Raw genomic sequence first — 16,312 nt, 5'->3', positions numbered from 1 at the left:
CAGCGGGATCGCCCCTGGGTGAGTATAATCTAACGTCTTTTTCTCATCTTTTAGGATACATCGGGAGCTTATCTACAGCATTACAGAATGCTGTAGATAAGCCCCTGATGCCGGTGGGCTTACCTCACCCGCAATTTTGGGGGTGACAGGTTCCCTTTAAGTATGCATAACTGTTCACACCCCAGTCAGTACTTTGTAGAACCTCATTTTGCGGCAATTACAGCTGCAAGTCCCTTTGGATAAGTCTCTATGAGCTTTCTCCATCTTGCCACTGGGATTTTTGCCCATTCCTCAAGGCGAAACTGAAGCAGCCAGAATAAATCTGAAGTGTACAGGTCTATACTTTCTGCTCAGATTCAACCAAATGCAACCGGGCCGATTGTCCATCTGTACTGTGAAGTACCGTCCAGTGTCCCAAAACATACTGCAAAAGCAGCTCAGGAGTTTTTAAGGCAAAGTGGAATATTCTGCAACAGCAGAGTCAATGTCAACCCCACCGAGCAGCATTTCACATGCAGAAACACCCGCAAACAAGCAACAACTGAAGTCAGCTGCAGTATAGACCTGGCAAAGCATCACAGCGGAGGAAACCCAGAGATTGGTGACGCCCATGAGTCATCGCCTGCAAGGGCTCTCTACAAAGTATTAAAACTGAACACTTTATTTATGGTAAAGTTAATTTGTCCAATTATTTTTGAGCCCCTGAAAAGAGGAGTCTTTGTTAAAAAAAAAAAAAAAAATGGTTGCAATTCCTAAACGTTTCACAAGATATTTTTTTTCAACCCCACTTAATAAAAGCTGAAAATCTACAATTATATCTTGGTTGTTTCATTTTAAATCTAAAATAGTGGCATGCAGAGCCAAAATCACAAAGATTCGGTCACTGTCAAATATATTGGACCTGAAATTAGGTTAAAGGTTTCCCATTACTGAGATGGGAGATGAGTTGGTGCTCATAAAGCTCTATGGAAGACTGTGGCTGTCAATTCAGGAGAACTTGCAGCAGAATGTCTGTCTGCCTCTAGCTCTTCCCACCTCCCCTCCATAGAATTTTAAAAGCACCAATTGTCAAAGCCTATCTCTGTAATAAAAGCAGTCTTCACTAAAACAGATTTTCCAAATTTTAGGTATGAAATGAGATGGAATGGTCAGTCCAGGAGGAGAAAGAAGCAAATGTCCCTGATGGGAGATATTAAAAAGTTGCTTATTTTCAGATTATAGATTTGTGAAATAAACTTTTTAAATATAAACTCTTTACTCTTCATTTAACATTTGATTCTGCTTTATCATTTTTAGAGTATTAACACGATCGTGGTGTTGGAAATAAATGGGAATTTGATCCTGTACACTGGTGTTGTAAAGGTGAGTATCTATCCATGGTAAATTGTGCTGCAACATTAATACAGGTCCTTCTCAAAAAATTAGCATATAGTGTTAAATTTCATTATTTACCATAATGTAATGATTACAATTAAACTTTCATATATTATAGATTCATTATCCACCAACTGAAATTTGTCAGGTCTTTTATTGTTTTAATACTGATGATTTTGGCCTACAACTCCTGATAACCCAAAAAACCTGTCTCAATAAATTAGCATATCAAGAAAAGGTTCTCTAAACGACCTATTACCCTAATCTTCTGAATCAACTAATTAACTCTAAACACATGCAAAAGATACCTGAGGCTTTTAAAAACTCCCTGCCTGGTTCATTACTCAAAACCCCCATCATGGGTAAGACTAGCGACCTGACAGATGTCAAGAAGGCCATCATTGACACCCTCAAGCAAGAGGGTAAGACCCAGAAAGAAATTTCTCAACAAATAGGCTGTTCCCAGAGTGCTGTATCAAGGCACCTCAATGGTAAGTCTGTTGGAAGGAAACAATGTGGCAGAAAACGCCGTACAACGAGAAGAGGTGACCGGACCCTGAGGAAGATTGTGGAGAAGGACCAATTCCAGACCTTGGGGAACCTGAGGAAGCAGTGGACTGAGTCTGGTGTGGAAACATCCAGAGCCACCGTGCACAGGCGTGTGCAGGAAATGGGCTACAGGTGCCGCATTCCCCAGGTAAAGCCACTTTTGAACCATAAACAGCGGCAGAAGCGCCTGACCTGGGCTACAGAGAAGCAGCACTGGACTGTTGCTAAGTGGTCCCAAGTACTTTTTTCTGATGAAAGCAAATTTTGCATGTCATTCGGAAATCAAGGTGCCAGAGTCTGGAGGAAGACTGGGGAGAAGGAAATGCCAAAATGCCTGAAGTCCAGTGTCAAGTACCCAGTCAGTGATGCTGTGGGGTGCCATGTCAGCTGCTGGTGTTGGTCCACTGTGTTTCATCAAGGGCAGGGTCAATGCAGCTAGCTATCAGGAGATTTTGGAGCACTTCATGCTTCCTGGCACCTGCTCACAGTGCCAAAACCACTGGTAAATGGTTTACTGACCATGGTATTACTGTGCTCAATTGGCCTGCCAACTCTCCTGACCTGAACCCCATAGAGAATCTGTGGGATATTGTGAAGAGAAAGTTGAGAGACGCAAGACCCAACACTCTGGATGAGCTTAAGGCCGCTATTGAAGCATCCTGGGCCTCCATAACATCTCAGCAGTGTCACAGGCTGATTGCCTCCATGCCACGCCGCATTGAAGCAGTCATTTCTGCCAAAGGATTCCCGACCAAGTATTGAGTGCATAACTGAACATTATTATTTGATGGTTTTTTTGTTTGTTATTAAAAAACACTTTTATTTGATTGGACGGTTGAAATATGCTAATTTATTGAGACAGGTTTTTTGGGTTATCAGGAGTTGTAGGCCAAAATCATCAGTATTAAAACAATAAAAGACCTGACAAATTTCAGTTGGTGGATAATGAATCTATAATATATGAAAGTTTAATTGTAATCATTACATTATGGTAAATAATGAAATTTAACACTATATGCTAATTTTTTGAGAAGGACCTGTAGATCTTTATGCATCTATTCGGATCTTAACCCCTTTACTCCTCCCAAGGGTGGTTTGCACATTCATGACCGGGCCAATTTTTACAATTCTGACCACTGTCCCTTTATGAGGTTATAACTCTGGAACGCTTCAATGGTTCCTGATGATTCTGACATTGTTTTCTAGTGACATATTGTACTTCATGATAGTGGTAACATTTCTTTGATACTACCTGTGTTTATTTGTGGAAAAAACAGAAATTTGGCGAAAACTGAAAATTTTGCAATTTTCCAACTTTGAATTTTTATGCAATTAAATCGCACAGATATGTCACACAAAATACTTAATAAGTAACATTTCCCACATGTCTACTTTACATCAGCACAATTTTGGAACCAAAATTATTTTTGTTAGGGAGTTATAATGGTTAAAAGTTGACCAGCAATTTCTCATTTTTACAGCACCATCTTTTTTTAGGGACCACATTACATTTGAAGTTACTTTGAAGGGTCTATATGATAGAAAATACCCAAGTGTATTCTAAAAACTGCACCCCTCAAGGTGCTCAAAACCACATTCAAGAAGACTGTTAACCCCTTCATGACCTTGGGATTTTCCGTTTTTCCGTGTTCGTTTTTCGCTCCCCTCCTTCCCAGAGCCATAACTTTTTTATTTTTCCGTCAATTTGGCCATGTGAGGGCTTATTTTTTGCGGGACGAGTTGTACTTTTGAACGACATCATTGGTTTTACCATGTCGTGTACTAGAAAACGGGAAAAAAAATTCCAAGTGCAGTGAAATTGCAAAAAAAGTGCAGTCCCACACTTGTTTTTTGTTTGGCTTTTTTGCTAGGTTCACTAAATGCTAAAACTGACCTGCCATTATGATTCTCCAGGTCACTACGAGTTCATAGACACCTAACGTGACTAGGTTATTTTTTATCTAAGTGGTGAAAAAATTTTCCAAACGTTGCTAAAAAAAAAAAAAAGTTGCGCCATTTTCCGATACTCGTAGCGTCTCCATTTTTCATGATCTGGGGTCGGTTGAGGGCTTATTTTTTGCATGCCAAGCTGGCGTTTTTAATGATACCATTTCGGTGCAGATACGTTCTTTTGATCGCCCGTTATTGCATTTTAATGCAATGTCACGGCGACCAAAAAATGTAATTCTGGCTTTTCGAATTTTTTTCTCGCTACACTGTTTAGCGATCAGGTTAATGCTTTTTTTTATTGATAGATCGGGCGATTCTGAACGCGCCGATACCAAATATGTGTAGGTTTGATTTTTTTTTTTTATTGATTTATTTTGATTGGGGCGAAAGGGGGGGTGATTTAAACTTTTATATATTTTTTTATTTTTTTCACATTTTATTTTACTCTTTTTTTTTTTTACTTTTGCCATGCTTCTATAGCCTCCATAGGAGGCTAGAAGCTGGCACAACACGATCGCCTCTGCTACATAGCAGCGATCTGATGTTCGCTGCTATGTAGCAGAATTGCAGGTGTGCTGTGAGCGCCGACCACAGGGTGGCGCTCACAGCTGCCGGGGATCAGTAACCATAGAGATCTCAAGGACCTCTATGGTTACTATTCTGAAGCATCGCCCACCTCCGATCATGTGACGGGGGTCGTCGATGCAATCATTTCCGGCCGCCCGGCCGGAAGCGGTAGTTAAATGCCGCTGTCTGCGTTCAAAACAGCTGACATGTCCCGGCTTTGATGCGGGCTCACCGCCGGAGCCCGCATCAAAGCGGGGCTTCTGACCTCGGACGTACTATCTCGTCCGAGGTCAGAAAGGGGTTAACCCTTCAGGTGTTTCACAGGAATTTTTGGAATGTTTTTTAAAAAAATGAACATTTAATTTTTTTTCACAAAAATTTAATTCAGCTCCAATTTGTTTTATTTTACCAAGGGTAACAGGAGAAATTGGACCCCAAAAGTTGTTGTCCAATTTGTCTTGAGTACGCTGATACCCCATATTGTGGGGGGGAACCACCGTTTGGGCGCATGGCAGAGCTCGGAAGGGAAGGAGCGCCGTTTGGAATGCAGACTTAGATGGATTTGTCTGCAGGTGTCACGTTGCATTTGCAGAGCCCTTAATGTATCTAAACAGTAGAAACCCCCCACAAGTGACCCCATATTGGAAACTAGACCTCCCAAGGAACTTATCTAGATGTGTTGTGAGAACTTTGAACCCCCAAGTGTTTCACTACAGTTAATACATGGATGGAATAGTACGTCCAATGGTGGAAAGGGGTTAAAGAAAAGCTCCCATCAAAATTTTTATCCTCTTAACCCCTTCAAGTCGCGGCCCTTTCGTTTTTGTGTTTTCGTTTTTCGCTCCCCTCCTTCCCAGAGCCATAACTTTTTTATTGTTCCGTCAATATGGCCATGTGAGGGCTTATTTTTTGCGGGACGAGTTGTACTTTTGAACGACATCATTGGTTTTACCATGTCATGTACTAGAAAATGGGAAAAAAATTCCAAGTGCGGTGAAATTGCAAAAAAAGTGCAATCCCACACTTGTTTTTTGTTTGTTTTTTTTGCTAGGTTCACTAAATGCTAAAACTGACCTGCCATTATGATTCTCTAGGTCATTACGAGTTCATAGACACCTAACATGTCTAGGTTATTTTTTATCCAAGTGGTGAAAAAAAATTCCAAACTTTGCTTAAAAAAAAAAGTGCAATTTTCCGATACCCGTAGCGTCTCCAATTTTCGTGATCTGGGGTCGGGTGAGGGCTTATTTTTTGTGTGCCGAGCTGATGTTTTTAATGATACCATTTCGGCGCAGATACGTTCTTTTGATCGCCCGTTATTGCATTTTAACGCAATGTCGCGGCGACCAAAAAAACGTAATTCTGGCGTTTCGGATTTTTTTTCTCACTACGCTGTTTAGCGATCAGGTTAATGCTTTTTTTTATTTGATAGATCGGGCGATTCTGAACGCGGCGATACCAAATATGTGTAGGTTTGTTGTTTTTTTTATTGTTTTATTTAGGATGGGGCGAAAGGGGGGTGATTTAAACTTTTATATTTTTAATATTTTTTTCACATTTTTAAAAACTTTTTTTTTTCACTTTTGCCATGCTTCAGTAGCCTCCAAGGGAGGGGCTAGAAGCAGGCACAGCCCGATCGGCTCTGCTACATAACAGCGATCATCAGATCGCTGTTATGTAGGAGAATTGCAGGTGTGCTGTGAGCGCCGACCACAGGGGGGCGCTCACAGCCACCGGCGATCAGTAACCATAGAGGTCTCAAGGACCTCTATGGTTACCTTCCTGATGCATCGCCGACCCCCGATCATGTGACGGGGGTCGGCGATGACGTCATTTCCGGCCGCCCGGCCGGATGCGGTAGTTAAATGCCGCTGTCTGCATTTGACAGCGGCATTTAACAGGTTAATAGCGGCGGGTGAATAGCGATTTCACCCGCCGCTATTGCGCGCACATGTCAGCTGTACAAAACAGCTGACATGTCGCGACTTTGATGTGCGCTCACCGCCGGAGCGCACATCAAAGCAGGGGACCCGACATGCGCAGTACATGTACGGCGCATGTCGTGAAAGTGTTAATATACTGCAATCATATTATATAGCACTGTGCTCTTACAATTTCTCATTTGCCTTTCTACCCAGCTAATTCTTCTGTTTTCCATTAGGTCTATGATTTCACATGATTAAAAACCGACTAGCTGAATCCTTCTAAGCTCTAAGTAGAAACAGGCAATTTTCTCTGTATGAGTCACTGGACGGGGGAAGATGGAGCAGCTGAGTCAGGAGTTGAAGGGAGAAGTGATAAATGCAGGGACAAGAGACTTCCTGTTTCTACATAGCACGTACATATAATCCCTTTAAAACTTCACTTTTAATGTTAACATATAAAACCCATGCCCAGTATTCCAAAAAACTTTGTTAGATACCATAAATAAAGAAATAATAATAATTTTATTTCTTTATTTATGGTATTAACCAAGTTTTTTGGAATACTGGGTCTGGGTTTTATATGTTAACATTAAAAGTGAAGTTTTAAAGGGATTATATGTACGTACTTAGATTTATGAATTCCTAATTTATTTAGTTTTTTTTGAGTGTCTGTTTCTACATAGAGCAGAGAAAAAAGAATTATCTGGGTAGAAAGGTAAAATGAGCAATTGTAAGTAACACAGTGCTATATAATATGATGTTTGCTATATGTTAAGAGATAAAATCTTTGAGATAAGTGCTTCTTAATATGTACATAGGCTATGTGCACACGTAGGAAATGTGGTGCAGAATTTTCTGCACTAAATCTGCATCTGCAGATTTGATGCAGATTCTATGCAGTTTCTGTGCAGTTTCTATGCAGATTCTATGCAGATTCTATGCAGTTTCTGCGCAGATTCTATGCAGTTTCTGTGCAGTTTCTGTGCAGTTTCTGTGCAGTTTCTGTGCAGTTTCTGTGCAGTTTCTGTGCAGTTTCTGTGCAGTACAATGTAAATCAATGGGAAAAAAAAAAAGCTGTGCACATGGTGCAGAAAAATCTGCAGCAGAAACGCTGCAGAACTGCACAAAAGAAGCGACGTGCACTTCTTTGAAATCTGCAGCGTTTCTGCGCAGATTTTTCTGCACCATGTGCACAGCTTTTTGTTTTTCCCATTGATTTACATTGTACTGTAAATCACAGTGCAGTTCTGCAGCGTTTCTGCAGCAGAAAAATCTGCTGCAGTTCTGCACCAATTCTGCACCAATTCTGCACTAAATCTGCATCGTGTGCACACACCCTATATAGCAAGTTGTCTAATACATTAATTTTCCTCCTTTTTAAGAGCATGTCGTCATGTTTTGGGTTAACTGGTTTTCTAGTGGAAACTTTCTTTTATACTAGCTTAGCTTCAGAATTAAACGAGGACATGCTGCAGCCGCCTCTAGATGGAGCTAGCTGCACATTGCTGTCTTATTGTGTTTAGGGTGTAATCTGTAAGCCATAAGCATCTTAGCAAACTTAAATTTCACAGCCAATGGACAGAATTGTATTATCTGTCCCAATGAGGGTATTAAACGTTATCACTCAGAGCTTCAGCTACTATACATGCAAATTACCGTATATTTTCCAACCATAAGATGCACTTTTTTTCCTCCAAATTTGGGAGGAAAGTGTGGGTTCGTCTTATGGTTGGAATGTAGCATGTGGGGAGGAGGCAGTACAAGTGGGATCGCACTGTGATCCCACTTACAGGAGGCAGAAAAATGTCCCAGCTGCCCAGAATCCAGCTGGGGAAACCATGTGGTCTTCATGATTAAAGTGCAGTGAATATTCATTAGCCACTTCCCTGCCCACCTGTCAGCTGAGCAGTGAGCAGGGAGCAGCAAATGAATAGTTCTTCACTTACACAGGGACACACATGGTTTCCCCAGTGCCAGATTCCTGCAGCAGCTGGGGAGATCTGTGTGTCCGGTAGAGGAGGCAGCAGCTGGGGCCAGAGGGGACAAGATCGCTGCATACCTGCCTGGCTGTGCTGGATGCTGAGGCATAAGGACCTGTGTGATGTCATGAAGTGGGTGGGCTGGAGCATCACATGGCGGCACAGAGCCCTCCCTCTTCTTGATGTCATTACAGGTCCTTCGGACTCCACACTAGAATCTGCAAGCTTCCTCTTATGACCTGTGCTGTGGAAAGGCAACAAGAGGGAGGACTCTGTGCAGTCATGGGATGCTCCAGCTTTTCACCTCACCACAGTGGCTGGCTGGCTGCCTCAATTAAAAGGTTATTCTTTACAACACACAATAAAGCACTCTGCCACTCCTGTGGTGAACTATAACTCCCAGCATGCCATAGCATCTGCAGGACATGCTGGGAGTTATAGTTCTCCCATGGGTTCTTAAAGCAGCACTCCAGTGTTATTTTTCAGTTCTGGAGTGGTGCTTTTAATATAAGCCCTGTGCCCCCATTCTTATACCCACCCTCCAGCGTCTGCATATAGTACTTTACAGAAACCACACTGGTCCCGCAGCACCATCTTCTACCCGCAGCTTCCAACATAATAACATACTATTATATATAATAACACCACATATAATAGTATGTTATTAAATTTTACCACTTTTTTTTTTTTTGCTTGAAATATTTTTTTCCCTATTTTCCACCTCTAAAACCCGGGTGCGTCTTATAGTCCGGTGCTTCTTATAGTCCGAAAAATACGATAGTCAACCCTGTATTTTTTTTTTTTTCAATAAATGTAATTTTTATTAAAGGTTTTAACAATAAACTCGTAACACATTCTTTACTTAAATGTTAAGACTAAATCAGACATACAGTACAGACCAAAAGTTTGGACACACCTTCTCATTTAAAGATTTTTCTGTATTTTCAGGACTATGAAAATTGTACATTCACACTGAAGGCATCAAAACTATGAATTAACACATGTGGAATTATATACTTAACAAAAAAGTGTGAAACAACTGAAATTATGTCTTATATTCTAGGTTCTTCAAAGTAGCCACCTTTTGCTTTGATGACTGCTTTGCACACTCTTGGCATTCACTTGATGAGCTTCAAGAGGTAGTCACCGGGAATGGTTTTCACTTCACAGGTGTGCCCTGTCAGGTTTAATAAGTGGGATTTCTTGCCTTATAAATGGGGTTGGGACCATCAGTTGTGTTGAGCAGAAGTCTGGTGGATACACAGCTGATAGTCCTACTGTATAGACTGTTAGCTGCTTTTTTCTTGCTATAATACAAATTCTAAGTAAAGAAAAACGAGTGGCCATCATTACTTTAAGAAATGAAGGTCAGTCAGTCTGAAAAATTGGGAAAACTTTGAAAGTGTCCCCAAGTGCAGTGGCAAAAACCATCAAGCGCTACAAAGAAACTTGCTCACATGAGGACCGCCCCAGGAAAGGAAGACCAAGAGTCACCTCTGCTTCTGAGGATAAGTTTATCCGAGTCACCAGCCTCAGAAATCGCTGGTTAACAGCAGCTCAGATTAGAGACCAGGTCAATGCCACACTGAGTTCTAGCAGCAGACACATCTCTACAACAACTGTTAAGAGGAGACTTTGTGCAGCAGTCCTTCATGGTAAAATAGCTGCTAGGAAACCACTGCTAAGGACAGACAACAAGCAGAAGAGACTTGTTTGGGCTAAAGAACACAGGGAATGGACATTAGACCAGTGGAAATCTGTGCTTTGGTCTGATGAGTCCAAATTTGAGATCTTTGGTTCCAACCACCGTGTCTTTCTGCGACGCAGAAAAGGTGAACGGATGGACTCTGCATGCCTGGTTCCCACCGTGAAGCGTGGAGGTGTGATGGTGTGGGGGTGCTTTGCTGGTGACACTGTTGGGGATTTATTCAAAATTGAAGGCACACTGAACCAGCAAGGCTACCACAGCATCTTGCAGCGGCATGCTATTCCATCCGGTTTGCGTTTAGTTGGACCATCATTTATTTTTCAACAGGACAATGACCCCAAACACACCTCCAAGCTGTGTAAGGGCTATTTGACCAAGGAGGAGAGTGATGGGGTGCTACGCCAGATGACCTGGCCTCCACAGTCACCAGACCTGAACCCAATCGAGATGGTTTGGGGTGAGCTGGACCGCAGAGTGAAGGCAAAAGGTCCAACAAGTGCTAAGCATCTCTGGGAACTCCTTCAAGATTGCTGGAAGACCATTCCCGGTGACTACCTCTTGAAGCTCATCAAGAGAATGCCAAGAGTGTGCAAAGCAGTCATCAAAGCAAAAGGTGGCTACTTTGAAGAACCTAGAATATAAGACATAATTTCAGTTGTTTCACACTTTTTTGTTAAGTATATAATTCCACATGTGTTAATTCATAGTTTTGATGCCTTCAGTGTGAATATGAAAATTGTACAGTTATGAAAATACAGAAAAATCTTTAAATGAGAAGGTGTGTCCAAACTTTTGGTCTGTACTGTAGATAAAGACAAAATTTGCATCCCATCCTCAACTTTCCACCAGGACAAGGATGATATTCCTCACAAATTGATCTTGTCAATTTTGAAGGAAAGGGAAAAGGGAAAGCTAAAGGGGGGAGGAACAATGAAGCAGAGTGCAGGGGTTAGCCGTCTTGCTGTGCATAATAATAGTCCCATGGAGCCCACACCGCCTCAGACAGGTCGAGTTTTGTGTTCAGGGTAGCTGTCAAGTACTCCATTTGAGGTCCATCACACATCTTATTGCAGTACTCTAGTTGAGGGTGGAAAAGCTCTTCTCCAACAACCCTATATTTTTCATGTATGTAAATAATGGTGATTCAGTTTACCCTCTTTGTGACAGTTTTCATTTTTGCTTTTTTGTTTTGTTTTATTCTTTCAAGTCATAGCTTCTTTATTTTTCCATCGGCATATCTGTATGAAGGATTGTTTTTACAAGATGAGTTGTAGTTTACAATGACTGCATTTATTTTACCATCTAATTTACTGAAAAATGTGAAAAAAACAAACCTCCCAAGTGTTTTGAAATAGTAAAAAGCGCGAACGCTATTTCTCCATTTTTTTTTTTTGTGGGGTTTCATTATTTTCAATATTTATCTTACAGTTTAACCCTATAGTGACAGAGCTAATTTTAACCTTTAATGACACGGCCAAATTTTTTAAATCTGACCAATGTCACTTTATCTGGTAATAATTCTGGAACAATTCTGGAACGCTTGGATCACAGTGATTCTGAGACTGTTTGTTTTTTTCATGAGATATTGTACGCTCATGTTAGTGGTAAATTTTGGTTGAGATGATTTACTTATAGTTCTGAAAATATCGACAATTTGACAAATTTGAAAATGTCACTATTTTCAAAATGTTTAATTGGTATGCCCTTAAATCAGAGAGTTATGCCATAGAAAATAATAAATAACATTTCCCACATGTCTACTTTGCATCAGCACAATTTTTTAAACATTTTTTATTTGTTAGGAAGTTAGGAGGGTTGAAAGTTGATCTGCGATTTCTCAATTTTCCAACATAATTTACAAAACCATATTTTTAGGGACCACATCACATTTGAAGTGACTTGAAGGGACCGTATGACCGTAAATACCCAAAAGTAACACCATTCTTAAAAATGCACCCCTCAAAGTACTCAAGCCCATATTCAAGAAGTTTATTAACCCTTCAGGTGCTTCACAGGAATTACTGGAATGGGGAAGGAAAAAAAATAATATTTTGCCTTATTTCTCAAAAATTTTGCTTTAGCCCCATTTTTTTTTTTTTTTTTTTTTTTTTTTTAGACAAGGATAACCGGAGAAACTGGACCCCAAAATTTGTTGTGTAATGTCTCCTGAGTATGCCGATACCCGATATGTGGGGGAAAACTACTAAATGGGGGCACAGCAAGGCTCGGAAGGAAAGCTGCACCATTTGACTTTTTGAATTCAAAAATAGCTGGAATCGATAGCAGATGCCATGCCGCATTTTCAGAGCACCTAATATGCTTAGACAGTAGAAAGCCCCCACAAGTGACACTATTTTGGAAACTACACCTCTTAAAGATTTCATATAGCGGTATAGTGAGGATTTTTAACCCAAAGGTACTACACAGAATTTGATAACATTAGGTTGCCATATTGATTATGTCATCATTAATGTTGAGTGCAAGGGCTACTCAAGTTTGCATGGGGTGCTCCAGTATGCATCCGGGTGCTACAGGGTCATGTGACCCTGATGCAAAGTCAAGTTGCAAGAACTTGCACTTAACACTAGTCATCATATAATTTTTTATTTTTTTTTAACTTTTAATAAACCCAGCCCCAGTCCTAAGCACAGCCTAAGGGTATGTGCACACAGCGATATTTAGATATTGGAGCAGCTGCCAAGTTTTCCCATGCAAAGCCGCCTTAGGAAAATGCTGTTGGTTGTTTTCTTTCAATCTATACTGTTAAGTATAGAGAGCGGGTGGACTCCTAGTGGAAGCCAATTGAAGAATTAGCATGATACTTCTTTTAACTGCTTCTGGGTTTTTCACATGTAAAGCTTGACCTCTTGAAACTCCACTGGAAATGCTTGATCATCAAATCCTTATTTTGATGTGCACTTGGTACCAAAGTTGTACTGTGTTACAGCTTTCCCCTGAAATTCATGCATAGTCTTCTTCCGTAATATACAGTAGCGTACTGGAGGATCTTACTGCTTCATTCTGATATTGAATTTGTGTTTTTCTGTTTGAGTGTCACCAAAAGATGTGTAGAAATATAATTTATTCTTTATGTCAAAGGTAGGAAAGATTTTCATTCAGGGACTGCCTGCGCCATCTCTCAGCATGTCAAATCCAATGCCTCGGCCAAGCACTCCTCTAGAGAGCATCAGCACCCCTACAAAACCACTTGGCAAGCATTTGGTACCAATGGATGAAGTGGTAAGCGTATTCTATCTGTATTATTAACTCTGCTCCTATATTTTATCACTGTTGGCATAAGCAACGCTGCCACTACAGGTTTTATAGAACAATGTAAACTTGACATGAATAAGTCCTACTTGTATATAATAATGAAAGTACTAAAAATAAGGGTGCATGAACACACATATCTGTCTAGCCACACAGGTTAAGTGGTTGTTCGGTCACACTTTGAAAATCAATCCATCAATATCAGATCAGTGAGATGCAAAAATTGAACACTTTTTTCAATGTGTAGTGGCTGCTGTCAGGTGCTGCAGAACAGCTCCTATTTAGGAGACTAGTTAGGCTGTGTTCACACTTTGCGTCATTGCTTTTTTTTTTTTTTAAATGCAAATTAAAAGCTGCTTTTTACAGTACCAGAAAAATCTATGACCTTTCAGAAATCGCATTCACACGCTTGTTTTTTTTCTTCTCCTGATTGACTTGGAAAACTACTATGGTTTTAAAAACTGCAGCATGTCAATTCTTTCAGCGTTTTTGCAGTTTTTTTCACCCATAGAAAGCCAAGTGTTAGTGCAAAAATACAGCAAAAGCTGTTGTACAACATTTTTGGTGAAAAAAAGCGAAAGGTACAGCAGGATGTGAAACTCAGTTGTTTTTGTGATTTTTCCCAAATTTAAACCATAATGTGTTGGTGTACTCACATGATCTTGGCAGCTAGTAGAAGTGCAGTTTAAATTGGTGATATATGTCCTACCAACTCATGCCCTACCAGTGTGCGAAAACAATACTGAATCAACTCAGTGTCCTACCAATGTGTGACAGTAAACAGTACCCGACCAACTCAATGCCCTACCAATGTGTGAAAGTAAAAATGCCAGACCACTTCTACTCACCCCCACTGTCTTTACACTTTAAATTGTGTATTTTTTCATGAATTAATGTAACCATAGGTTGGAAACATAGAGTTCTGAGATTCAGAGAAAATTGGCAAAAAAAGCAGCAAACCCTGTGTTTTGGCTGCAGCTTTTTTTTACAGTCAAGAGGTCAGGTTTTCGCTGCAGAAAAAATGCAGCAAAACAGCAAGGTGTGAATATAGCCTAACTATTGCTGCTGTACCCTGCAGATACTGCTGCACATTGAATAAAACTGCACAGTGCAACTCTGTTCGGAGGGTTGAGGCTGCTGGGTGTCGGACCCACACTGATTAATGACTTGCCTTAAAGATATGTCATCAACATCTTACCAAACAACCCCTTTTAAACTATTTTTCTCCTACGCCTCATTGGGGGACACAGGACCATGGGTGTTATGCTGCTGCCACTAGGAGGACACTAAGTGAACATAGAAAGATTAACTCCTCCTCTGCTGTATACGCCCTCCTGCTGGCTCTAATTGAACCAGTTCTTGCTTATTGTCTGTAGGAGGCACTTGGGTCTGGTTTTCAGACCCCAACATTTTTATTTTACTTTTTAATTTTTCTGTAAATTTTTATTTTTTAGTTAACGGAGTGAAGGGGTAACTGATCCTTTCAAGGTTCCGATCTCCCCAAAACATCAACAGGCGAGAACGCGGAGTGTCCCCGTACGATTTCCTGCGACGCCTGGAAGCCATTCCTGAGCACACTTTCGGGGCGACTTTTCCTACGCGGTCCCGATCTCCCCACACCAGCAACAGGCGAGCACATAGTGTCGCCTCTATGTATCCTCTCCTGGAGCCAGGCCTATAGCCGGACATTCTGCCTTGTGGGATATACAGAGGCCCCCAGCCCCCACTGCATCACCACTGGTAGAAAACGGATGATGGAAGTCCCCCTCCACCCCCCTGGCTCTGGGGATGGTGGATTGAGGCAACACCGCAGCTCCAGCTCTGCTACATCACCTCTATGAGTTTGAATGCAGGTGACACCATCCAGATGACAGAGAGGGGGTCCTGGTCCCTGGAGGGAGCGGTGTCATGGCATCCAGCGGCATTTTACACCGCTTTTAGCCAGCCTAGGCCGCGTTTTGCATGGCTCCGCCCATGCGGCCAGCGCCGCCCACACTTCTGGCTCTTCTCGTCCTAAACGAGAGGCGCCCCTCCTGCTCTCGGTGGCAATAACAGCAGCGCTAACAGAAGCGCTGCGAGGAGTGAGGATACCAACACCTTCCCTGGGGACACAAGAGCAGGACCTGGGTAAGCTGAATCCTCTGGAGCTGAGAGCTTAATCCCTTCTCTGTGCATTTTCTCTGCACACACTCCCTCTATCCTTTCAAGGGTACACTATTTTACCTCATGTACCACTTGCAATACTGCCTTGCCCTGAGATTTCAGTACTCTGTTCTGCATGGCTTGTGACCCAGCATGCGCCCAGGAACACCTGCCTCCGCTACCGACGTCAATGAGCCTAGTCCCCCTGAGTGGGCTGGGTCTCTGTCACGGTCTATGGCTTTCCTGGCCAAGGCAATAGACTCTGTCCTGAACCCCTCCTTAAGTCTGTTTGCCGGCTGCGGAGTTCCCTTGCAACAGTCGGGAACCGTCGACCAGCAGGGGTCATAGTCTGTCAAAGGATGCTCAGGTTTCTAGAAAAAGGACCCATGACACGTCCCCCGAGCATGCTCATGCTTCGACGTCCATGAGCTCAGTTTCTCTCTCTCCCCGTCTCCTGAGGTTCGCAGCGATCATAATTCGGAATACGAGTCTGATACGTCCTTAGTCCAGGACTTGCAGAACTATCAGGAGACACTTGATTCTCTCATTGAGTCAGTTAACAAGACTCTGAGGTTGGACAATGGATCTATATCTTCTCCGGATCACGTTGTGTCTTTTAAGAAGGCTAAACGTCCTCACAGGGTGTTTGGCAATCATCCTGAGTTTCAGGGCATTATCCAGAGACATAGGGATCGATCAGATAAACGGTTCACAGGGCAGAAGCCTATTGAGTCGAGATATCCCTTTGCTCCTGAGTTACGGAAGGATTGGCTACAGTCTCCTTCAGTGGACCCCCTGTATCGCGTCTTGCATCCAAAACGCTCTTATCCTTGTCTGATAGTTCCTCA

General features: G+C 41.8%; 1 protein-coding gene across 1 annotated transcript in view; it reads left to right on the top strand.

The window, feature by feature from the left end:
- Positions 1 to 16,312, top strand: part of ANAPC1 (anaphase promoting complex subunit 1) — a 258,672-nt gene that overhangs the window by 46,682 nt on the left and 195,678 nt on the right. Inside the window, exons 12-13 of the mRNA XM_077283141.1 lie at positions 1,297 to 1,362; positions 13,152 to 13,292. Of these exons, the coding sequence (XP_077139256.1) occupies positions 1,297 to 1,362; positions 13,152 to 13,292 (207 nt within the window). The remainder of the gene's footprint in view (positions 1 to 1,296; positions 1,363 to 13,151; positions 13,293 to 16,312) is intronic.

Source organism: Ranitomeya variabilis, chromosome 2 (assembly GCF_051348905.1).
Source record: "Ranitomeya variabilis isolate aRanVar5 chromosome 2, aRanVar5.hap1, whole genome shotgun sequence".
Classification (NCBI taxonomy): Eukaryota; Metazoa; Chordata; class Amphibia; order Anura; family Dendrobatidae; genus Ranitomeya; species Ranitomeya variabilis.
The sequence above is the reverse complement of the archived record's forward strand: the minus strand, read 5'-3'. Positions and strand labels throughout refer to the sequence as shown.